The 25,750-nt window shown below is 33.0% G+C and overlaps 1 protein-coding gene across 1 annotated transcript in view; it reads left to right on the top strand.

Annotated features, from left to right (window-relative positions):
* The first annotated feature begins 11,526 nt into the window (after positions 1-11,526).
* LOC113874314 (sister chromatid cohesion protein PDS5 homolog A) overlaps positions 11,527-25,750 on the top strand; it is a 35,498-nt gene continuing 21,274 nt past the window's right edge. Inside the window, exons 1-14 of the mRNA XM_027512549.1 lie at positions 11,527-11,817; positions 12,315-12,548; positions 12,692-12,873; positions 13,267-13,402; positions 14,395-14,622; positions 14,762-14,978; positions 15,111-15,256; positions 15,329-15,486; positions 15,573-15,722; positions 15,802-15,850; positions 16,440-16,628; positions 17,781-17,957; positions 22,246-22,385; positions 25,435-25,555. Of these exons, the coding sequence (XP_027368350.1) occupies positions 11,722-11,817; positions 12,315-12,548; positions 12,692-12,873; positions 13,267-13,402; positions 14,395-14,622; positions 14,762-14,978; positions 15,111-15,256; positions 15,329-15,486; positions 15,573-15,722; positions 15,802-15,850; positions 16,440-16,628; positions 17,781-17,957; positions 22,246-22,385; positions 25,435-25,555 (2,223 nt within the window). The 5' untranslated portion in view covers positions 11,527-11,721. The remainder of the gene's footprint in view (positions 11,818-12,314; positions 12,549-12,691; positions 12,874-13,266; positions 13,403-14,394; positions 14,623-14,761; positions 14,979-15,110; positions 15,257-15,328; positions 15,487-15,572; positions 15,723-15,801; positions 15,851-16,439; positions 16,629-17,780; positions 17,958-22,245; positions 22,386-25,434; positions 25,556-25,750) is intronic.

Raw genomic sequence — 25,750 nt, 5'->3', positions numbered from 1 at the left:
ACCATATCTTGTTAGGGCAGCCATGGATACATTTGCACCAACATATCCCATCCACCTTACATAAGTGTGTGAAGTCCAATTCCAGAGGAAATAAGATTGAAATACAGACACCAAAGCCCCATTTGAAACAATGGAAGCGTATCAAGTCAACACTTCATACATCAATGAATTAGCACCTCTAGGGATAAATAGACTCAAAGCCTTGATGATTTTGAATCTAGCTAGGCATGAAGATAGAGGAAAGCAATCTTAGAGGAAAAATGTGAAGGTGGCACAAAGCAACCAAAAATAAAGACCAAAGTGAGGAGTGAATGCAATACATCATCTCTAACAAAGAAATTACGCCAAATACATTTAAAGAAAGAATACCTCTCTTGGTAAAGGGAGTTGCATAAAATATAAAAACTAAACCTAAAGTTGCTAACAATAAATACTAAAAGAGTGTCTCGATATTGGAAAGCATATAAAGGTGAACTTTCCAAAACACACTTGATAGTGAAACCCTTCAATGAACTTGACCAAGTTAGAACAAGTAAAAGATGAGAAAGAGAAATTAATCAAGAAAAATTAAAAGGGATAAAGTTTCAACTCCTCTATCTTACCAACACAAAAATGAAATGCACAATATATGGAGACGCAGAGGTAGGGGATACCCATAAAATAAAATTAAGCGCAACAAGAACATGACTACTCAACTAAGACAAGGAACGAAAATGAACTTTGGAAATTACTGAAGTAATAATAAAGTACAGGTGTTAGAGAAATAACAAGTACAATCATCAAATGAATGTTAAACATCAAAGTTAAAAAATAGAAAAGTAAATAATGAATGTGCTAGATAAAGAAAGGTTGGTGCAACATGGACTGAGCCACTACCATCTCATTAAGCTAGGAGGCAAGCTTGCTCAATTCACCCTTAGCCTTGGCTAATTTCAAATGAGCCACACTCAATTGCAAAATCAAGGCAAAAACCTCTAGGAAAGTTTGACGTACCTCCTCAAATAACTTGTCCTTCAAAGTGGTAAAGCATAAATCTCCTCCATCGGAGGAATAGTGTAACATCCTTATTTTATTCAAAATAATAAGAGAATAATTTTGTAGTCAAAAAGGAATGATTAATTTAAATCCATTGCCAGTTAAGTATAAGACGTGGAATTATAAAATATTTCATTTATTTTACTCAAACTTATAAAAATTTAGAGAACAAATCCATAGAAGTTAAACAAATTAAAAAGGAAATGTGAAATAACATTCATAGATATATTGTTCTAAAGAGGTTATAATAAGTTGACTTTAACAAAATATATATCAAAATATATTAGGACCTTTTTACAACATTTACAAAATACAAAATATAACAAGTCCTAATGAGTAGCTTATCCACCAAAAGATCGAAGAGATACTAGTCATTCCCGTGCTATCTCTCTATTTCTGCAATGTCATCAAAATTGAGATCCTCATCCAATTCGAGGTATTGATCGCTCGAATCCGCAATAACCTACGTGCCAGTAATTCACTCAAAAGTCTATCTAGATGGTCTTCTAAGATAGTCGTGGTCATGGTATGTAAACAAATAGGCCACAGTGGCTGGAGTTCTCATGGTACCAGGGAATATATATATATATATATATATATAAGTATAGGGTATGACGTATTCTACTTATAGGAAAATCAAAAGGGATACTATAGTATAGTTCCATCTCTATCATAATGATATTTCTAGGCACATCATCAACATGTATAGCAATTCTAAAGTAGCATAATCATTGATATTCATTAAATACATAGTTAAGTTTATTATATACAGAACTACCTACCAACCTAATTCTCTCTCTGGGTGTTGTCATCTAGGTCTCCTGAAATATTTACGTAAGGATGAGTCTCTATTCATATTACCAAGCATACATGCACAACCAATTCAACCATACAAATAAGGCAAATACTACAAAACATCATGCCACAAGATCATACTCATATAAAAAATAATACTTATTAGTTATTCAATTTATTACATTCTCTCTTTATTAGCACTTAGAGCTCTCATTTTTCACTTTCATAGCCCTTAGGATCCCTCGAGGTCCTCCTTAGTATAAATAGTTGTTGGATAATCGTAGCTAAATAGATATAACGTGTGTCGATCTAGCCCTTTTTAGTAAAAACATGGTCAGGAGTTTAAGTCAAGAAACAAGTGAGGCTTACGGTGCTCTTATCCTCATTTGTTATGCGCAATTTAAGAAGAGCATCCACCACCCTTATTTTTCCAAGATTTTTCAATCGCCTCCATCTTCCACACCCCTAGTGTACCTCTAAACTATCCATACTTGTCCTTATTATATTCCTTTCTTTTCTATATTTCTCATTATGAATTTACTTTACTCATTAGTCCTTATGCTCCAAATTTTATTATTTTCTGCTCACATATTTTTCATCCTTTTATCTCTCTATTTTGCTCTAGTTCCTTATTACATCATACATAAATCAATCATTGTCAAAGGTTGATCACCCTCGAACTCAGTCCACAACATACATGCATGTACATTCAAATAAAAAATCATAAACATCATCAAACATCACTAAACATAATTCAAACATAACAAAAGTATGTTCTGATCCAACATATACTCAAAATCACACATTTTCATAAACACAAACACATCACTTTGTCAATAACAAGATAGAGCTCACCTTACCTTAAAAGACAAGTTTGGTAAAGAAAAAGTGAGGAAAGGATAGTTCACAAACTAAGGTAGTTCTACACCTTACAGAAAAAAGTACTCTTTAAGTAAAGAGGAAATAAAGAAGATAGAAGTGAAAATAAGGAGTTCGAGCTCTGAGATACTCACTGATGATTCTGTGGAGTCAAAGTTTGAGCTCGGATTCGGTATAGTTTTGGGATTTCCAAAGCTTTTCTCTAGAATATGGAAGAAAGAGTTCAGAGAAAATGATAGAGAAATGTGAGTTTTGAAATGAAATAAAATTTTTATGCTGAAAATATCTTAAATACCCTTCAGCCCCACGTGCTCTCGCTTGAGAACGAGAGGACAATTGGGATGAATTTATCTTATCTCGCTTGAGCGAGAATCATCTCGCCTGAGCAAGATTGCCTTGAAATAAGGTGTTTTTGGGCGCTCAGCCTCGCTTGAGCGAGATCTCCTACACTTAACTTCTTCTAAAAATTTTCATAATTCACTCCTGAAGACACCCTAATACTATTTAATATCAAATGAAACATCCTTTTCTAAATAATGAAAAAAAAGGTGTTACAAATGGGGTGAGCAAGCTGTGAGTAAAGGGATTCAAGTCACTCACCTTTAAAACCAAGGCTTTTGAATGTATCCAAATAATTGCGCAGCTTATCTCTAAAGGAAGTTAACCAATCAAGGATAGAGCAAATCCTAAAGGCACGAAAAAATGTAGCAAATCGAGCCTAGGTCATTCGACACAGAAGAAAGGGTAAAGATGAAAGAAGGACGAAGTTAGGATGACATGTAGTGAAACTCCCTAGCAACTAGACATCTTCAGCAAAAATGTTGAATAAAGAAAATAGTGCATAACTGAGTTAGATAGGGATAGAACCTAAGAGTGGATGTCAAGACAAGAACAACATCCAAGCCTTAAGTCTCATAACTAGTCATGGCAAGAGTTAAAGCACCACTAGGTACAAGGTTCGGACTGAGAGGAGCTAAACCATCTTGAACACCCCTTGTGCTTTCAAAAACAAGAAGAGAGAAGGATAAAAACATGAGAAGAAGAAAAAAATGAGACGAAAGAAGAACGTTAATAATTATTAACAGTGACGCCCGAACCAGAAACGACCATAGGAGAATACGTGATGCTCTAACCAAGAGCAAGGAGTGCAACACCAGGTGAGGAAAGATCAAAAGATGGAGCACCCTTTACCTCTTGTTCTACAATATTAGGGGAGTTATCTTTTTCACCATCAGGGCTGCTTTCACCGCCTTCACCACCCTTCGCACCCAATGCGTTGTCGACCTCATCGTCACTATAGGCGTCTTCATCATCACCAGAAATTTACACATTAACATTGACCACAGAATCAGACAATGAATCATCAAAGGCCCTAGGCTCTACAATTGTTAAATCCACTAGGATGGGAGAGGTTGGAGTAGTTGGCCTAAAGAAAGAGCACAACCTAGCGAAAGAGCGAGCAAGTGTAACTGAAGGTTCTTTTTTTTTTTTTTAGAAAGAGAGAGAGCCTTAGAGGGAGACACACCAAGACTCTGAGAGAGTGAGTTCCAATGGGTCAAATCACCTGGTGTAGTTAAAGTAACAATAGATGTTTGTGGGCAAGTGTATTAGTTGAAAAGTAATAAAGGAGTTCTAAATAAGTTTTTGAAATATCATCACAGAAGGATTATTTCCAATTACTAAGAATTTTTTAATTCAATTGTTTGAACTTAAAGGATATGAAATTAAATAAAACAATGATTCAAATATAAAAGTAAATAAAAAGAATTAAATAAGCATAACCTTTAATAATAAACTAATTAAGAAGAACCTAAGGCGTATGATTTCACTTTTACACTTTGCTATATTAAACATACCAAATCTATTAACACCTAATAGTCATGCAATGTTAAAAGTCTTTTTCTTAAGCTATTACCCCCAATGGTCACGCAAAGTAAAAGAAAGAGAAAGAATAAAGAGCTTATGAATTATTAATTTAATAACGATTAAAAAAGAAGAACTAAATTTGGTCCGCTTAATCTTTTGTCTCATTTTACTCTATAGATCTATTAACTATATGTCGTACCGTTGCCTACAATATAATTAATTATGGTATGTTTAAGAGTTGTCAATTCTGAACATACAAATATAATGCAATAGGATAAACATTAATCAATAAAGGAAATATGAAATTGTCATTAATTACAAAGATCCCATAGAGTCATGTAAAATGTTCACCATAACCCTAACTATGGATTTAGATAGACATAATATAATTGAAAATCAAAACAATAATAAATCAATGCGTAGTTATTCAAAAAGTGAATGCAAACTAGAAGAGTTTCTAATAGAGAAAATAAAAAGAAAGCTCTTGACTCCAAGACACGATCTCAAAGCTCCAATAGTTGTTAGCAATTGGCTAAAACCAAGATTGAAGGTATCGGAAAGATGCAAAAAGTTCTTCTTAAGTCATTGCCTATGAAGTTCCTTTAATAGTGTTTCAAAATCCTAATATTTCTTCAAAGTTAGAATTCTCATAGGTAAGCATGACCACCCAAAGCTATAAGCACAGTTGTGCATGTGACTCGAAGCACTCCCGTGATGGTTGCTAGGGTATGGGCATGCTGTTTATGGCGTTCTATTTTCCATCCAATTTGAACTCAAAATGCACCTAAAATCTAATTGTGGTCTTCTTGTGTTAAACTGCATAATTAATATAGCAATTATTGCAAAATCCTAATAAAATAATGGTCACACATGACTATATATATATTGTAAAAGCATGCCAAAATATAGACTTATCAGCAGACACCACGTGAGCGTGAGAGTGACGCTCCACAGTAGAAAAGACACTTAAAGTGTGTATACTAGTGCCTTTGAATAAAGAGTCTGAATGTACCTCTAGCGAACAGTTAGACTTGCAATTGTGAGTAGCAGAATCGTTGACTGCAACTACATACAAAGTAAAATAGTAAGGCACTCAACATGTTTAACACTTGGGAAAGAAGTCATGTAATAAAGGTCACAAAAGATAATAAAGTCTGACGAAAATAAATGAGTGTTCTTTTGTTGCTAAAAAATATGTAGATGTTCCAATACCGCATAATGAAAAACTAACCAAGTAAACAAGAAATTGTCATTGCGTCAAAGAGAGGTGACTAGGGAGCTACCAAAGGAGGGGAGCGCCATGGAGTCACCTGACAAGATGCGCTTCATGCAAGAGCGTAGATCAACAACATTCAAGAAGAGTGAGCAAGGGGCTTGATCCCAATTAGCCTGACGAATAATGTGATCAGGGCGATATACAAAGGGCCACAAAGCACTACCGTGAATGCCATACGAGTCAGTGACTAAGAAGCCTTAAAGGTACCTAGAGGATATACATACATCCCAAAAATTATATACACCATTTGCAATGAAGGTTTTGTGCAGGCTGAACAAGTTTCATCATAAATATCCAATACTTAAACACTAGGAGGAGAGCGAACATAGGGACACATAATTAAAGATTGGAATTTGTCAAAAATTAAAGATGAGGTACTAGAAGGAGTGAAACTAGACTAGGACCACAAATGAGGAACCAAGGAGAAGTTAAAATTGTTAGGAGGAAGTGCGGGATTGTAGGGAAGGGTGTACTCTGGAAAGCACTCAAAAAAGAACTATTGAAGGAAGGTTACATTAACAAAACTATAAAGTAGGAAGTGACCAAAAGATAGGTGCATTTGTTTTGATACTTGATCTAGACGACCATAAAGACTATCTAAGTACAATGAAGCTAATGAGAGCCAACAGCTTTTGACAAGCAAACATGCAAAGACAAAGATGCTAGGACTTGCATAATAAATATTGAAGCTTATACATAATAAATAATCATCATTAAACTTGTCTATAAATCACACATACCATGGTACATAAGAAGAAAAACGCATATCACATCTCTTGCAATTAGAAAAAAAAAAAAAGACACAACAACTCAAGAGAGAAATAAAAAAAAATATCTAAAAGCATAATGGAGGAGTACATGTGGAAGAGATGTTTTGATAGGGAAAGGTAAAGTGCATCCAGGTGAATAGACAAAACACCTAACGGGCCAAGATAGTGTGACTAGTTTCCAACATAATGACCCTGTTAATCACTGAATAAGGGTTATTGGTACAACCCCTATCTTGTCTAGCAAGATGGAAGGCGACTTTGGTGTCAAGGAGACAAGAAAGACGGGTCTTTGTAGGCAAAAGAGACGTCGCTTTAGCCCGCTTTCCATGGTGACACTATGTGGAAAAGGAAAGCAAGGTTTGACTGAGCAAGAAAATACAACTAGAAATGTATATAAAGTAGAGAAAGAAGGAAAATTGTGTCTGACATCCCATAAATGACTGTGGAACTTGCCAAGAGGAAGAGTAATATATATTAGAAGGGAAAATATGAAGAAGACATGTGTGCCTGACAAGCTTATGGACTTAGCTTTAACCATCATAATCCCTCATTTCTCCATTAATAATATGAATCTTATATTTGAAATTTAAAAGTAATACTATTACATTAATCTTAATGTTAATTAATCTTGATTATAATGTCCCAAGTTTTGTAAATTATTTGATTATTAATATAAATATTGAAAATTGATGTTTGAATATGCATTTGATTGTGTGATGATTTGGATATGAATATAATTGTGAAGATATATGTATAGTGTGGTTGTGCTGAAATTGAAATGTAGGCTAAGGGGCATTCTCGTTGCAGTGAGAAGGCCTCGCTATAGCGAGATTTAGAAACTAGAGTGCAAATTTGTCTGAGATTTTTGTTGTAGTGAAAAAGGGTGTCGTTGCAGCGAGCAACGAAAGATACCTCGCTATAGCAAGAATATCGTGATTGGAAGGGTATTTGAAGGGTTTAGGGTTCGTGAAAACCTATTTCCCACTCTTTCTCTCATCTTTATTTCGATTCTCTTTACCATTAACTCATTTCCATCGATTAAACTACCTCTAAAGCCGTTTGAGAGTAAGATTGAAGGTTAAAATTGTGTTTGAGATGCTTGGAGGTAAGTTCTAAGAGTTAGGGTTTTGGTTTTTGTTCTCCTTTCATGTTCTTTCAGTTTCTCATGAAGTTTTTCATGTATTTTGGACGAAAATCCGTGTGAGAAACGCTTTCACCATTGATTTGTGTTTGTGTGTCGTCATTTCGAGGTCAAAAGGGACTCTACGCTATCTCTTTTTGTTTTGAATCTGTTTATTTGCTATGAGTTGTAATGTGATTGAGATAGAATGTAGGAATAGGCTTGTTTGACAAAAGATTCTTGATTGAGCATGAAGAAATGAATATTGGACATGTGTGCGGTGAATGACTTGATTGTAGCAGGGTTTCCATGAGAAATGGAGTATTTGAGTGTGATGTGATTGATGTTGTGTATGATGTGTGATGAAATAACTTGATTGTGGTGAAATTAGGATAGAAAGTGTGTGGTTGGATATAATGTGGTTGAACATGGGTAGACATGTCCTTGAATGAGAATGTGGGTGAATGTGTGTACTAACATGCCATTGATTTGTGCCGAATAATGTGAATGGTTGGAAATATGTGTGAATGGCATGTTGGGTGTGATTGTGATGGTATTTGGAATGATTGAAAACTATGAATGGTTCAGCAATATACTAGGAGTATGGAAGATAAGGGCAGTAGAAAGGAGAGAGTGGTAGTGACACTAACAGTGAACGTGGGTGCACCATACGTCACACATTCTCCTCTTGACCCAGCCTCTGATTAATACATTTGCTTGGGGGCTCAATACCAAACACGTATCCGTGGAGTAGGAGCTATCCGACGATCATTCATAGTGTGAACTGAATAAGTCTCTAAAGTTGAGGGCATCAGGAATCTGTGATCATAGTGCCACAGTGAGCATGACTGACGTGCAATGAGCGCACGTGTATGTGGATTGGAATGAAATGTTGAAAAGTATTACTCGTGTTAGTTGATGAATGATTTAAAAATTACGTTAGTAAGTGTGTGAAACGTGCAAGGTGAGTCTTTGTGCTTATGTGTGATAGTGTAAAGTACTCACCCTTACATTTATTTTTCAGGACCAAAACGATCAGCATCAGACTCAGTGAAGGGATGAATGAAACTGCTATAGGTCTTAGAAAGTTATTTTGAAAACTTTGATGTATTTAAATTAATCTTGTAGCAATCGTTTGATATAAATTGTAATCCACCCTTATTCTAAAATACTTTATTGAACTATGTATTGAGAACTGTTTAAATGAAAAATTTTATTATTTCTATTTTTGTGAAATTTATTTATTTAGAAATTAAATTAAAGTGTTACATTGATCTTAATTAAAATAATCTTATTCTTAATTTGAATCTTAATATTAAAATGTCTTTCAAAAGCTATCAAGTAATAAAGTTTAAAAAATGTCTTGTCAACCTAATCTCTTTATTTATGTTTTAATTTAACACCTTAATATAAATAAATTTATTTTTATTCCTTCAACAATCAAATCTCAACACAATTAATGGACATGAGATATCACAATAAATATCAAATTCTTCTTATTTAAAAAATCACAAAAACATAACTCTACGAGATAAAAACAAAAATTACTATCCAATGTCACATGATAAGTAGAACCATATTAAGATCACAATATTCACAAAATTTAAATCTAAATATTCACATATCAATTTTTTGAAAGCATTACATACATACATAGTCCTAAACAATAGACATAAAGGGAAGCAAAAGTAAATGCCCAAAATAACCTCAAAATAAAACTGTCCACTTGATTTTGTGATTTATTGAACCATTCCTTTTTTTTATTCATTTTTATAGTTGAAAATATTACATGCATACACGATTCCAAACAATAAACACAAATTGAAGCAAGAATAAACACCTAAAATAATCTCAAAACAGTTACTAAATTATTTTTTTAATTTATCAAATCATTCTTTTATCTTATTCATCTTTTTGTTGAAAACATTACAAGCATACATAATTTCAAACAATAGACACATATAAAAGAAAAACTAAACACCTAAAATAACCTCAAAATAAAAATACGCACTTGATTTTGTGATTAACCAAACTATCCTTTTTTTTTTGTTCATCTTGTAGTTAAGAATACTAGTTAAGAATATACATGCATATATGATTCCAAATAATTGACTCAAATGAAAGGAAAAATAATTGCAAGTTGGTACAAGTTATAAAAAATCAGGTTAATTCTTGAGTTCTTTATGTTAAACCCTATCTAAAGAGAATGAATATCACTTCATAGTAATGAAAAGGATGAAATAAAATACCGAAAAAAAGGTGAAAAAAAAGAGAGAGAATAACTAAAAAAAATCTAATTTTAAAAAGTAGATTTATATACTAAACTAGTTATACAAATATAATTAATAAAAAAATCTGTTGAATATAGATATAGATTTTTAAAACCAATTTAATATTGGTTATGAATTAGATTTATAAAATTAGATTTTTTGAACACCCTTATTAATTATTAATATTCATTTAATAATTTAATAATAAAAATTGAATACGCAAGGGAGGGGAAATGAAAACACATTCATAGCAAGTTTACATCTCCATTATTTCATTTATTATGCGTGCAGTGTAAGAACATATAATTTGAAATGCCTTCTCACCCAATTTACCCATTTTTCATGGGTTGTATTAGTATAAAATCACATATTTATATTAATTTATAAATAAAATAAATAATTTAGTCATGTATATATTGTATAAATAAGAAAAATAAAACTTTTTTTTTCAGAAAGGAAGAACATATTATGGAGGTATGTGATATATTTTTAACATAATTAACATTCTTTTTTTTTTTTAATAAAAAAGAGACTTATTTGAAACAATTGTATAAATTAAGAAAATAAAAATAAAAATAGAAGACTAAACTGAAAAAAATTGAGAGTTGATAAACTAATATACTAAATCAGCAATTAAGTGGGGGAGACTTTTATATTATATTTGGATGAAAGAAAAAAGAATTGAAAGAAAATAAGTAAAAAAAATAAATAATAGATGATGAAAAAGACGAACGAGATATGCCATTTGAATGAATACAAATAAGAAAAAAATAAAAGAAATTTATTTTATTTATTTAGATAAATAAATAAATAAAATACAAAAGGGAATTTATATAATTTTTTATAATAAAAATACAATTTTAAACAAAAAATTAAATATTTTAACAATAATAATTTTCTCAATCATATAATTTTTAATTATTTTTAACAAAATATACAAAATTTTAAAATTCCACATTTCTCCCTATCTAAAATCTCACCATTTTGTGTAAGATAATAAAATAGTAAAAGCTCAAATAAAAAAAATATTTTTCAATTGTGTGAGACAAAACATTTAAATGCAAAAATTTGAGGCTGTTTGATTTAAAAAAATATTTTTATTTTTTATTTCCAAAGATTCATAAAAAGACATTGAAATAATTTTTTTTAATTCTATATTTTCTATACAAATCTTATAAAATATAAAAAATAAGTATTTTATAATTAAAAATAAAAGCATAAAATAAAAAAATATTTTAAAAAATTAAACATATTTAGAGCATGTTTATTTTCATTTAAAAAAAGAAATCTATTTTTTTAAAAAAAATATAAAAAACATGCTCTTATTTTCTATACTTTTCTTTTCTTACATTTTCCTTTTTACTAAAACAAACAAAGTGTTAACTAACTATTAACACGTGTATTTAGATATATCAAATTTTCTTAACGGTGAATAGAATAGTTTTAAAATATTTATACCCGTCAAAAAAGAGAGAAAACGACTCGACCTCATTTCATTCCCTTCGGTATGTTTTCTCCTTTTGAATTTCGTTGTGACATTGGCGATTAAACCTCACGCGCGTGCGAGGGCGGGATCATCCGTGCTCAAAAGCAAGCAAAACTTCCCTTCGCTTCACACACCCGAGCAAGCTCAAAACGCATTCAATCCTCCACTCACCACTGTGCTTCTCTCTCTCTCTCTCTCTGCCTGCTTCTTTCTTTACTTCCTCCATGGACAAGTCCTCTCTGCAACTCCTCTCGAAAATCGGAACTCACCTCGCACAACGAACGCGTCCCAACAAGGACTTCATTGTCAAATCCCTCACTGTAAGCTTCACCTTCCCACGCATTCCGCAACCAACTCATTCTTCCGTTGCATTTTCTTTTATCAAACGTGACACTCGCACCAATTATAAAGCCAGACGGTGCATTTCGCACTCTTTTATCTTTTGATTCTGAATTCGGTCCTATCATTCGTTTATGAAGCTGTTTGCGTTTTCTTATCGTTTGCAACCAACTTGTAAGTGCGTTGACCTATATTGCATTGGGATTGGTAATAGATTTCTTAATTGATGCGGGAATTTGTACTTCGTAGTTTGAATTCTCAGTCTCAAGTGTTACCGCAACAGATTAAATTCGTTTAGCTGGTGATTAGTTAGACGGTTGCGATTAACTGGATAATTAGTTATTATTCTATGCATATATCAGTCACTTTGTGGCTCCATTGTTGTCGATTTCAGTTTACTCTGGTACGAATCTAATTTGTTGATTATAATAATTATTATTGTTATTGTTGTTGATTATTATTTTATGCATTTTTGCAGCAAGCTGCAAATGCTTTGTCTCAGTTAGAACAATGTCCTCAAGTGGGAACCAAAGGAGCAGCACAAGGTACTAATAAACGAAAAGCTGCTTTGAAGCCTCTGGCAAATGCTGTGGTTTGCGGTGGTTTGCTTCAACATGCAGATAAGGAAGTTAGGCTTCTAGTTGCTATTTGTGTCACTGAACTTCTTAGACTCGAGGCACCTGAATGTCCTTTTGAAGAGAAGCATTTGAGGGTACCCATTACGTGTAGCATAGTTGACCCCTCCTCCCCCCTCCATTTTTCTTTGCATGTTATGTTTGTAAGCACTTCAGTGCTTAAATCGTATACTACTTTAATTATTGTGCTGACTGCAGATTTATTTGTTCTTTGATTTAGGATGTATTTAAACTTATCATTAGTTTGTTTGCGGATCTAGCTGATACTGGAGATATATTATTTTCGAAAAGGGTTAAAGTATTGGACACCGTGGCTCAATTAAGGTGTTGTGTGATAATGCTGGATATTGGTGGCGTAGACCTGGTTCTTGAGATGTTCAACATTTTCTTCTCAGTAGTGAGGTTAAGATCTACTCTCTCTATCTGCCTCCATGTGCTGAGCCATTTTACTGGCTTTCTGAACTTGTTATCTAATTGGAAACAAACCTATTAGCTTTTGTTAAATTCCTCACAAGGTCTATTTGTATGTAACAAACGGTGTCCGAGTTCTGAGACAAAATTTTTAGGTATTAGCTTGTACTGTATTTGTCATATATTATCCGTTGGCCCTGAATAATATCAAAGTCATGGAATGCAGCAGTTGGTGGAAGGTTGTAGTTTAATAACCTTAGTAGTTTCTTGTGCCACTGCAACAGCCATTCCTTAATAACTACAGAAAAAGAATGCAGTCCATTTATGATTGTTAATTTTAATGAAAGAGTTAATGGCACCTAATCTACTTCACGTCTTTTGCAGAGATGATCACCATGATATTTTGGTTAGTGCCATGACTTCTATAATGATAACCAGTTTGAATGAGAGTGAGAAGGATTTTCAGCACCAGCAACGACTATTGGAAGTGATTTTACGAAATCTTATAAAGCGCAAAAAAGTAAGAGCCCTTTATTTTATTTTGGTTAATCTTAGTGTATTTTTCTAATATTTTGTTTACAAGCCTCATACAGAGAAGATTGTTGTGATTAAAGATTGTTGACTGTAATGCATTTTCATTTATTTGTCCTTTTTTCTTTGCAAGAATGTGGCTATTGTCCAAAAAGTGTGCTTCATTGTTTTCTATTCAAGTTGTTTAATGTTATGTATTTTTTGCATCAAGATACACAACATATTTAAAATGTTCTTGAAAAGCAATGGATGACTGACTATGTCTACCTTTATTAGTGAACAATTTGCCGTAAAATATCTGCTTGATGTAATAACTAACAATCAAACAACAATGGAATGAAGTCTTATCCCACTAAGTGAGGTTGACTACATGGATCATATGATGTCATTGAGCTCGATCAAAAACTAAATTTTCCAACATATTATTGACCATGAAATTTCTTTTAATAATTCCCTCCAAAGTGCCTCTAGATCTTTCTCTATTCCTTTTCACTGGGCCAAAAAAAGTTATGCTATCCATTCTCCTCATTGGTGCCTCTAGTGGTCTTTTTTGTGTGTCCAAATCCAAACCACCTTAACTAAATTATCCAAAATTCTGAATCATCTTCACTGCATTCATGTTGTGAGAAGCCATTCTTTTAGCCATGTTTTGGCTATTCCCTGTTCTTTGATAATACTATATCTTTACAGTGCAAAACTGAATAGAATCGATGTTTAAAATCTTATACTTTGGCTTGGTTTGTAAAGTTTGATTAGATTAATGCATTATGAGGTGGCATGCAAATTATTGAGCAATTTGATTTTCAGTTTAGTTACTAGGAATGCCATTGCTCATAATTATGGAGTACTAGCCATTTTTATTATATGTAAAAAGTTTTCTTTTCTCTACTCAAATGTTTTGGGTTTTGAAAACACATTTCTATGTCAAACGGACCCAGATTGTTTCAAGATATCACTTAGCTGTTTTTAACTAAACAACAGGAAGCAACTGTTGCTGCTTATGAACTGGCTGTATCAGTCATCAAAACTTGTGCACAAGAGGATAAGCTTACCCGCCTAATTTCTAAGCTTTTAACTGCTTGCATACATGATGGAGAAGCTGCAAGCTGTGTACTTAAAGAATTTTACCATGAAATTATCTTTAACGTATTCCAGTGTGCACCTCAGATGCTTCTTGCTGTCATCCCCAGCTTAATTATAGAGCTGTTGGTATGTCACTCCTTTTAGGCAAAATTGAAAATTTTATACAGGATGAAGCTGCTTTAAATTTATGTGCTTATTCTGTTCTTTTTCTTCAAATATATTAATATATTTATTCTTTTTGTTATTTCTACAATTCCCTCCATAGGCTGATCAGGTTGATGTTCGGATAAAAGCTGTTAATTTGGTGGGAAAGCTTTTTGCACTTCCTGAACATCATGTAGCACAGAAGTATCATGAGCTTTTTGTGGAGTTTTTGAAAAGATTTTCTGATAGATCTGTGGATGTTAGGATTAGTGCTCTACAATGTGCCAAAGCTCTCTGTTTGGCAAATCCCCATGGGAGAGAATCACATGAAATTATCAGTACGCTGCTTAACAAATATTCTTGTCCTTATTTACTGTTTATTGCTATTATGTAGTTTGGTTCCATATTCAATAATCAAATGTCCTCATAATTTCATCCAAGTGATTCCTGATAACCTTGCAAATGTGCAGCTTCTGTTGAAGGTCGATTATTAGATGTAAATGACCGAGTGAGAATGCTGGCAGTTCTTGTTGCCTGTGATATTTCCATTTCAAACCTGAAACTTGTTCCATCCAAACTAATATCTCAAGCCACTGGAAGGCTTCGGGATAAAAAGGCATGTGCTGTCAAATTTTTATGCCTTAAGGACAAAATACTGAATTCCTACTAATTTGTATTGCCTTTCCAGATATCTGTTAGAAAGAGGGCCTTGCAGAAGTTGATTGAGGTATATCAAGATTACTGCAACAAATGTTACAATGGCAGCATGATCATCAGTGATCAGTTTGAAGAGATTCCATGTAAAATTATGATGCTATGCTACGATACAGATTGTGTGGAGTTCAGGTCAGCTTATGCACTCAAGATCACTAATTGAATCAAAATTAGAGTTCTCTTGTCAGAAGTAAAGGTTATTTTTGATAGAATTTCAGGTTGCAGAAAATGGAATTTGTTCTTGCTGATGATCTATTCCCTAAACATCTTTCTGTTGAGGAAAGGACAAAGCATTGGATACATATGTTTTCTCTTTTCAGTTCTCCTCATGAAAAGGCACTAAATTCTATTTTGACTCAAAAAAGAAGGTACTGATACCAACATGCTTCTGTGAACATGATGAAAGCAGAGTGTTGTTTACAACTTGTTTTGTCTTTCTTTTTTCAGGTTGCAAAATGAAATGAAAAACTATTTGGCTATGAGAAAGAATTTGAAGGTACAAATTCAATGATTAGCAGCTTTTACTCATAATAAGGGAACCTTTTTGTTAGAAATAGGTGAAATACTTATACTTGACTAAATTGTTAATATATTGGTGATGAAATGCCATATTTAGAATATTGTACACAAACTTATTAGTAAGTATTGAGTAGAGCTTTGTGACTTGTAATTTCAGAGTGTTGAATATGGGAGTGGGAAACATAGTGTGTTGTTACATTCATATGTATGTAACTAGGATAGTAATGAATATCATATTTTTTTTTGGTTAGACAATATAGAACAAGAATGATGGTTCTCATGATAACAAGAGAGTCATGAGGGTAAAGGTTTAGCCTGTGTACATGCTTATTATGGTTGAATTTCAATAATTACTACTTACCATTCTTATGGGGTAGAAATCTTCGTTCACTGAATTTTAAACTAGAAAAGTTTTACTGTGAGTAAATCCTTACTTTTTCCCCCAATTGATAAATTTAATACGTAAGAACTTAAGTAATGGTGTCAGCATAACGAATGGGCACTTTTATGCTTTCTGCGTATGATTTGATAGGTCTGTTATCATGGAGTGTCGTTGCTTTTTTCAGGAAATTTGTTCTGAAGAAATACACAAGAAGATTGAAAGTATGTTTACAACAATAGCAACATCCTTCCCGGATTCTCAAAAAGCAGAAGAGTGTCTTCACAAGTTAAACCAGACTAAAGATAATAATGTGTTTAAATTACTTGAAAAATTTTTGGAGGAACAAACCTTCAATACTGGACAAACTATTAAAGTATGTTGTTTCTTTATCCAATTATGTTGCTTATTTTATGCACACAGTATTCTATTTCAGCCATTTGTCTGAGTTTTTATTTGAGAATCTGTGTATGCATGTTGCTAGCATGCTGGCTTGTAATTGTATAGGTAGTGCTTTGGCCTTTGGTCCTTTTGGGTGCATGTATTGTATTATATAATACATCAATTTGGTACTTGAATTGAACTTATCTTGTTTGGTTTCTTGGATTTGTTGGTGGTGGAATAAATATAATAATACTGTTGATAAGGATAGATAGATTGATAAATGGAAATGGGGGAGCTGAGTCTTATTGTTTTTGTTTAAATGCGTGAAGCTGTTGCTTGTTGTGCCAAAAGTATAAAATTTCCAGAACGACCCTGAGAATGAGATACTTAATGGAGTTGTTTGAATATTTTTGGATTGTTTGGTCTTCTCTGTCTTGTATTAATGTATCTCGTATGGCTGTTAATATGTAAATTATGAGGTGGCTGATAAAAAAAGATGATTATTTATCAAGTTTGATGTTTACAGTATTACCTTATGCAGATTGAGAATTGTTATGTATCTATACTCTGTAGTACTCTAATAGAAGAGTGTCAAGCATAGTGTTCTTTTGTGTGCGTGCATGCCTGTGGGCATCAGCTTAACGGGAACTGTTAGTGATGCATTTTGTACTTAATTAGTCCTCCTATATAATTTTTCCATAACACTTGTGATTGGAAGTGATTTTTTTTTTTTTTGTTGGAGATAAGGGGGTTGTGGTTCTCTGATATTTTTTCTTTCATTGCTTATAATCCTCCAATAGCTTTGTTTTTCACTTCCATGGTAAATGACTTCTGCAATGATGATTTCACTTAATAGATCAGAAAAATTGTCACTACTGGTTCTGGTATAGGTGTGTGTTGTATGACTATGATTTGTGACTGCTCTTACATATTGAATTGCTTTTAGGATAGATTAATTCACTCTGCTTTTTGAGAAATTGTTAGCAGTTTTTTTCATTTATGAAGTTTCTTGAGCTTATGTATAAATCTTGTGTCACCTCTTTGCATTTTTTTATTCTTATTTTTTCCCTAAGTAATTGTTTTTGTCTTTGTTTACATCCATTTATCCCATTTTATATCTTGTCTATTTTTGTCATTTTTGCAGGATGAACTGGTAGTGATTGGAGACAACAATCCATATTATGAGTTTTTACATTCACTCTTGTCCAAATGTTCATCCAACATTTTCAGCTCAGATCATGTTGAATGCCTCTTAGATTATCTTTCCAATAATGAAAGTGGAAATAAGGATTTGAAGGATTCTTCTGTGAATCTTCTGCTGGTAATTGGATCTTAGTATACTTTCTTTTAGTTAGTTCCCTTCTTTTGGGTGGGGGGGAAGGGGGATAAATTATTTGACCATGCTTCATGAAAATGAAATTAAGTACTAGTCAATGTAAATTAAGATGTTGCGATATTGACTGGGGAAGCATTGAACAAAAGTAGCTAACCTAAACAATGACTCAATCTGTTCATGATGCTAATTTTCCTGTTATATGTATCATGCTTCAATGTATTTGACTATTAAGTATGAGAGAATTTGATATAAAAGAGAGTTAGAGAAAACTGAGAATCTGAAAATTGTATTATTGCCACTCAATTTTACAATGACTACAGTATTTATATAGCGATACAATGAATTGAGAATCTTTTGCATTGAGACCTGTAACTAAATTAGTGACGGTTGTTCAACTGTCGTGTGATCCATGTAGTCAAACCTCACCTATTAAGGCTTCGTTGTTGTTGTTGTTATAACTGTGTAAGAGAAGGAATACTATACTGAACTAATACAACTTGAAGTAGATACACTAACATTCCCCCTTTAAACTCAAGGGTTGATTGATCAAGGATGAATCAACTATGGTGAGTTTGCTTCTAAGATGACTGAAATTGCTACTTCCAATAGCTTTGCTTAGAATATCTGCAATCTGATCATGAGGAGGAATATGATAAACAATGAGACTTTTATCTATGGCTCTTTCTCCTACAAAATGTAGGTCACATGTCCAGTTCCATTTGACTGGGTTGTGAGCAAGTGATACTGTGCTTAAGTTGTCACAGTAGACAATAGGAGATGTGGTAGAAATTGTCAATTCTTGCAGTAGAGACTTGAACCATAGTGTTTCTGCAACTGCAGCAGCCAAGCTACGGTATTCTTCTTCAGCACTTGACCTTGCAACCATGGTTTGTTTTTTTGACCACCAAGATATAAGATTAGGACCAAGATAAATGCATGTTCCAGGTGTTGATTTTCTGTCATCAGGATCTGATGCCAATTAGCATCACAAAAGCCACAAATACAGAGTGGTGAATGTGACAGCAGGTCTAAAAAGTAGCCAATAGCAAATTGTACCTTGTAGATACCTCAAAATTCTTTTGTCAAGTTTCCAATGACTTTTAAGAGTTTGAGATAAAAACTGACATGCTTTGTTGACACTAAAACTGATCTCAGGTCTTTTTTTTCTAGCGTATGGTAGGGCTCCTACTATTGTTCTGTAGAGACTTGGTTCAAGAAAGTAATCTGAACTAAATCATGACAATTTTGAACCACCAACCATAGGGGTACTTGTGTCTCTTGCTTTGTTCATCTTGGCTTTAGCCAAGACGTCTCAAATGTATTTTGTTTGAGATAAGATTAGTGACCTTTTAGAGTGTCTTTTGACTTCAATTTGTAGAAAGTAGTCTAGGTTTCAAAGTTGTTTTAGGGAAAAGGTAGAGTTGAGTTTGGCTATCAGCTGGTTCACTGTTGTCAAATGGCAGCCATGGCGGTTTTCAAACAAGCTACCATTTATGTGGTGGAAAATGGCAGATTTAGGATGTCAGGCCATGGTGGTCGTTACACACTTGATGGTCATGGCGGGAAATGTTGGGATTTTGAAAAAAACAAACAAACTGGGACTTTGACCTGATCCAGTCCAGAGTGACCTGCAAAAAGAAAAACACTGTAACAGCTCTCTTCTTCTCACAAGCAACACCTTTCTTCTCTGTCCAGTCTCTCGTCTTTGATTCTCAGCATATCTCTTTTCCATTTGCTCAATGTTTCTTTTCTCCCTCACTTAACGTCTCTTCTCCTGGCAACCACCACAACCTTGTCTCCAATGACTATCGCTGCCTCCATCTTGGGCGATTGTGGCTGTCACCACTCCAGTGAGCCTATTTTTCTGGTGAATGGACATTTTTAGTTTTTTTCTTTATTATTTTCCTCCCCCATTCCATTCCATTTCTTCTTCTTTTTTTTCCTATTCTCCTTGACTTGGTTTTCAATTTCCCCCCTTTTTTTTGTTTTTCCTTATTATTCTGTTTTTCTTTATTCTAATTTTCTGTTTTCACTTTCAAGTTTCCTTCTCTATTTCTATTTTTTAATTCTCTGTTATTTTTTTGTCTCAATTTCAGCTTTTGTTCTATGTTTTACAACCATTTTATCCTTTTTTCCTCTAAACCTTCTTTCTTTCATATGTAGTTAGTTTTTGGTTTTAAATCACATTCTGTAGTATCTTTTTATATATTTTTGTAGATATAATACATGTATTAAATTATTTCATTATGATGGTCATATGCCGCCATGGCATCTGCCATAATTTTATGGCAGTTTTTTCACTGTCCGCCATGATGGTTGATCTTCTAGTAACTAGTATGTCATCCACATAGACCAGTACATATAGAGTGTGGGTTGATGTGGTTAAGATAATAGAAATGAGTCATAGCAACAAGTTTTGAACCCATAAATGTGAAGGTTGCTTGCAAGCTTTTCAAACCAAGCTCTAGGTGCCTGTTTGAGACTATACAATGCTTTGTTGAGTTTACAGCTATACTGAACTAATACAACTTGAAGTAGATACACTAACATGGACAATGCCAATTAGGAAGGTGTGATAATGACTGATGAACCATTCAACAAAAGTAGCTAAACTAAACATTGGCACAATATGTTCATGGTACTAATTTACTTCTTGTCGTGTATATCTTGCTTCAATGTATATTTTACATGGTGGTCATGTTGTGGTATGTATGGTTTAATAAAAAATTTATTAGCCAAATGGTTATATAACTTCAAGATAGTTCACACTCTATATGCCCTCAAGTCCTTGGCTGATATGCATTTTTTTGAGCTGTTAAAATAATAGAAAAGAAAGAGTTTGGTCAATTTCTGCAAGAATGTGTCATGTTTGTCAAAGCATGAACCATTTATCATAGTTGCCTTATATTCTTAGTGATTCAAATGATGCATTTGGGTGAGCTTTAAAGCTAGAGTAATCACTTTCAGTGGGAGGAATTTATTTTGGTATAAAATTGATGTCTAGGTAAACTTTTGCTATTGTATTGTAAAGGCACTGTACAGTTTAGAGTTTGGACTGAGATTGGAAATCTAATCTGGTTAATATTGTTAAAATCATGTCTTATTTGAAATTTTATTTCAAGTTTTTGACAATGAAAAATAAAATATATTTTCATAATATTAGTTGATCAAAAGGACCTTAACTTTCTGGTGCCTTTTGGATAAATTGCATACATAAAATGGATTATTACAGAATAAATTCTTACAAAAGCATTTATTCTTTTAGCAGAAATTTCAAAACTTTCAAACACTGGTGCTTATTTATTTATTTATTTTTCTGTTGTGTATATCTGGGGATTAAAGGTTAGTTTCAACAATGGGGAATTTATTCAGGTGCAATCAGAAATGATTTTTTGTTGTTATTATGTCTGCCAAATAATTACTCATTGTCTCATCCTAAAAGCTTATGCTCTATGAATGATGCTTAAGCATGGTTATGATATGTTTGTTTAAACACTCTGCACATGACATATCTTCAGGTTTGAAGAATAACAAATCATAAATGATGGATCCCTCATTGCCTTATGCTAAAATTCAAACTTGAATGGAAATGTGTTGGGATACAGATGTATTTATGTTACACTGGTCCTTGTGTCACTTTCCTTCCTTTTGAAATTTTTCTGGTTACCAGTTTTGTCAAATATCGAAGAGTGTTGAAACTTGAAACATTTTGATAAGACCTCTTGAAAGTTTTTGGATATCTTCAAAATGTAGAGACTCAAAAAGACACTTAAGAGTTAATAAACATTATTGAAATGCACATAAGCTCAACAAAATAAACAAAGAATATAAAGAAAGTTTCAAAACAAGTTGAAGTACATGGATTTTTCAGTTGCATAGGGTGTGATACATGTCCACTTATCTTTGCATTGTAGTTGGATGTTGAGGATCCAATTCTTGAAAATGCGATGAAAGATGTTTAGTTTAGACTTTAGATACCTCAGGAATGAACTTATTTAAATACAAAAGCTTTAGCCATCAAGTTTAAGGAATGGTTTTCATGCTTGTGTGGGTTTTCTCTAGCAATGTTAATTAGTCCTTATGTTTAAATAATTATTTCAAAAAGTGCAGAGGGTTTTGAATATGAAGTGATTAGATAGCTACTATAAGATTTTTAAATTATTTGGGCTATGTTAACCAAATTGAAGGAAGCCTCTGTGGTTGTAGGAATCAGTCAATAGTAATTTAATGTCAATGCTTTGATAAATTTTTTGCTGCCATTTACTTGATCCAGGCTATTGTTCAAAATTTCCCCTCTATGCTGAAAAGCTTGGAAAAGAAGTTCCAAATGTTGTTGGAGCAGACAAGTCCTGTTAATGACAAGCTGATTGAGGTCATAGCAAAGGCAGGCTCTCACACATCTTTCAATCTTAGGTAGCTTCTTCTTTTAATATTTTGTATATATGCTGAATGTTTATAACAGAATTATACAACAGAAAGTCTTCTTTAACAAAACTTACTGTTACTGCTATGCTGCCATGTCAGAATATTTTTATGGCATGTAAATGTGTTTTTGTTTTAATTTGAAATATTTTTGTGAATGATTTATTTTTGAATTTTTTAGTAGTTTTATCTGTATTTTCTTTGAAAATGCTGCCTTTCTGAATTTTTTATGCAATTAGTGGGGTTTTGTTTCAAGACATATAGTAAGTTGTAGAATGTAGATATTGCGCCTTTGTTTTTTAAGTTTGCTGATTTTCAAAGATAGGCCTTTCTTCACTGATATTTTGGGCTTTCCCAAGATGTAAAGTTGGCCAAATGATCTAACAATTTATTTTTATGGTGAAGATGATGAAGTTTTTGGATTAAGTAGAATTTTTACGTTTTGTTGGAGAAATTTCAGCTTGGATTGTTAGAGTAAATATGATTGTAGTAATTAGTTTTCCAACTATTATTTAGTTTGCCTTTTCTTTCTTCTTTCTCTTTGGATCTTAAACCGGTATCAAGAACTTGTCTTTGAACTAGAGCCATGCCTTCTCTAGTTGGTGTGCCACCATCGGCATCTTTCTCAACCCCAATTACCTTCTCTCACTCAATGTCAGTCTGTGTTGATGAGAAGAATATTCTTCTTTGGAAACAAGTTGATGCAATTATCATTAGCTGCATAGAGTTGGTTGTTGCACATACTTGTGGCAACTCTGGGATGTGATTCATGATTTCGTTGATTCTCACACTCGAGCTTGTGCTCGTGAATTGCAGTTTGAACTAAAGGAACACAGAGATAGTCATGAGATCCATTTGAGTACTTGCTTTGCATCAAGGCTATAATCGACTCATTGATCTCCATTGATGACTCAGTTCTTCCAAGAGATCATATTGATGCTATTCTCAATGGCTTAACAGATGATTACATGTTCGTGAACTCTATCTCTAGCATATTGGAGCCAAACTCAATCAATGAACTTGAAGGTTTGCTCCTTGCACATGAAGCCATAATGGAAGTCTTGTCAAAACATGATGATTGATGCATTTTCAGTAAATGTTGCTCAAACTCATAGTTAACATTAATAATGCGAACATTGTTAATACTAGTTCATTGCATCAAGAATCATCTAATTTTGATTCCAATATTTATTTTTGTCAATCATGGAAACCCTACATGAGGCTATGGTCGTGTTAGCATAGATTGAGGTCTTTATAGAGGCAAAGGACGTGGTGCTAGGAATTTGTTACGTGTCAAGTATGTCGCAAGAATGGTCATGATGCTCTCTCATGTCATCATTGCTTTGATCATAACTACATTGCTTCTCAACTAATTTTCTATCAACAGTATAGTTCTCAACCATTTCCTCCCTTTCTGTCATGATTTCCATCATAGAATGTTAGTGCACCAACTCCTATGCCTGACAAGTCAACTCCTCCACATTTTCTACAGTACCAACAGAAGTGCCAAGCCATGACTGGTTTCCTAACTCTTGTGCCACTCATCATATCACACATCGTGATGAAAATCTGCTATATCCTTTGCCATTCCAAGGAACAAATCTAGTCCTTATTGGAAATAGTCAAGGTTTGCCCATTATTTCAATTGGAAGCTAACAGTTTTAGTCACCACTTAAATCACACTTCATTTCTTCTTCGCAACCTTTTCTTGGTTCCTTCAATTACCAAGAACATGGTTAGTGTGAGTCACTTTGCTAGGGACAATCTTGTTTACCTTGTTGCATGGTCTAGTACAGAGGCAGAATATTGAAGTTTAGCAACCACTGTTATAGGAATTCTATGGATACAATCACTCTGACTACTAGAACTAATGATTCCTACATCAACTCCCATCATATATTGTCACAACTTCAGCAATATTTCCCTGGCTCACAATCATTTTCTTCGCTATGCACAAAACACATGGAAAATTTGTTCTGCACTTTGTCAAAGGAATAGTTATCAACATGATCTAACACATTCATTTCCATGATTAGATTGCTGATATTTTGATAAAGCCTTGGAAACTACCAGATTTCATTATCTTAGAGACAAACTGAATATGGAAGCATTCAACCTCTTTGAGTTTGTGGCAACAATATTGGAGTAAATATCTTTGTAATAATTAGCTTCTCAACTGTTATTCAGTTGGTTGCTATGGTGATTAGAACAACAGACAACTGCAATAAACTTTTACACACTAATTGATTCAGTTAGGTAGATAGTTTGGGCTCAATCATAATGTATGTATATATAGAGTCAAGATCTATTGACACTAGGTGTCAAATTTAGATATTTACACTACTTAATAACTTTTTATAGAATGCAAGAATACCCAATTAAGTATTGAATCATCTTACATTATTTTTGTAATCATGTATATAAATTTTTTTTTTTACATAATTTAGATATTTGTGAATATGGTATATAAAATTTAATATTTATTTATATTTTAAAACTTATTACACATTAAAATAAAGTAATGCAATGAAGTACTTATTAATTTTGTTTTTGAATGAAATTTTATTAGGTTAGTCTACATAATAAAAACCTTCAAACTAGCGGTTAGATTGATTAATATTGTATTTTATAAAAAGTTATTAAGTTTGACACTTGATGTTAATGCATCTTGATATTAAAGGAGATTAACTGTAGTATTTTATCATGAATGGTTAAGATTAAAACACGAAATCATGTGATGTATTAAAAAACTTTAAATTTTAACCATTTATATATGCTTGCACGGTCAAGATTATCTCCTCTTGTCTCTCGTATAAAAAGGTCCACTCACTGTATATGCCCCTTCTACACACACACACAAGATGATATGCATGTATTGTAAATCTCTGATATTTTGGATAAGTCAATATATGAATAATTCTCTTAACTTTTTCTTTCTTCTTTCTCTCTGAATCTTAACATGAATTAACCCTTTTGATTGAAAGTGAACTAATATTTGGCTGCCATTCTCATTTAGTTTCTTTATGTTTTCACTTTGCAGCGAGATTTATCCATTTCTTGAGAGAATGTGCTTGGATGGAACTCCGCGACAGGCCAAATTTGCGGTTTCTGCAATTGCTGCTTTAAGTTCTGAACAATCAGTTTTCTTAGATTTATTCAAGGTACACGTTTTTCATGAATGCTACATTCAGCAATATATATTTGTAATAGTTGTAAAGGAAAACAACTATCTGTTTCGTTGCTGCTAACTAAAACAAAATTTTATTTACTTTTTCACTCTAAAAGCAAATATTTATTGCTTTGGGCATCATCAAAGCCAAATCTGTTTTGGAGAAAAAGATTTGAGCTTAAATTTT

Source organism: Abrus precatorius, unplaced genomic scaffold (assembly GCF_003935025.1).
Source record: "Abrus precatorius isolate BTA unplaced genomic scaffold, Abrus_2018 Scaffold8, whole genome shotgun sequence".
Lineage (NCBI taxonomy): Eukaryota > Viridiplantae > Streptophyta > Magnoliopsida > Fabales > Fabaceae > Abrus > Abrus precatorius.
The sequence above is the reverse complement of the archived record's forward strand: the minus strand, read 5'-3'. Positions and strand labels throughout refer to the sequence as shown.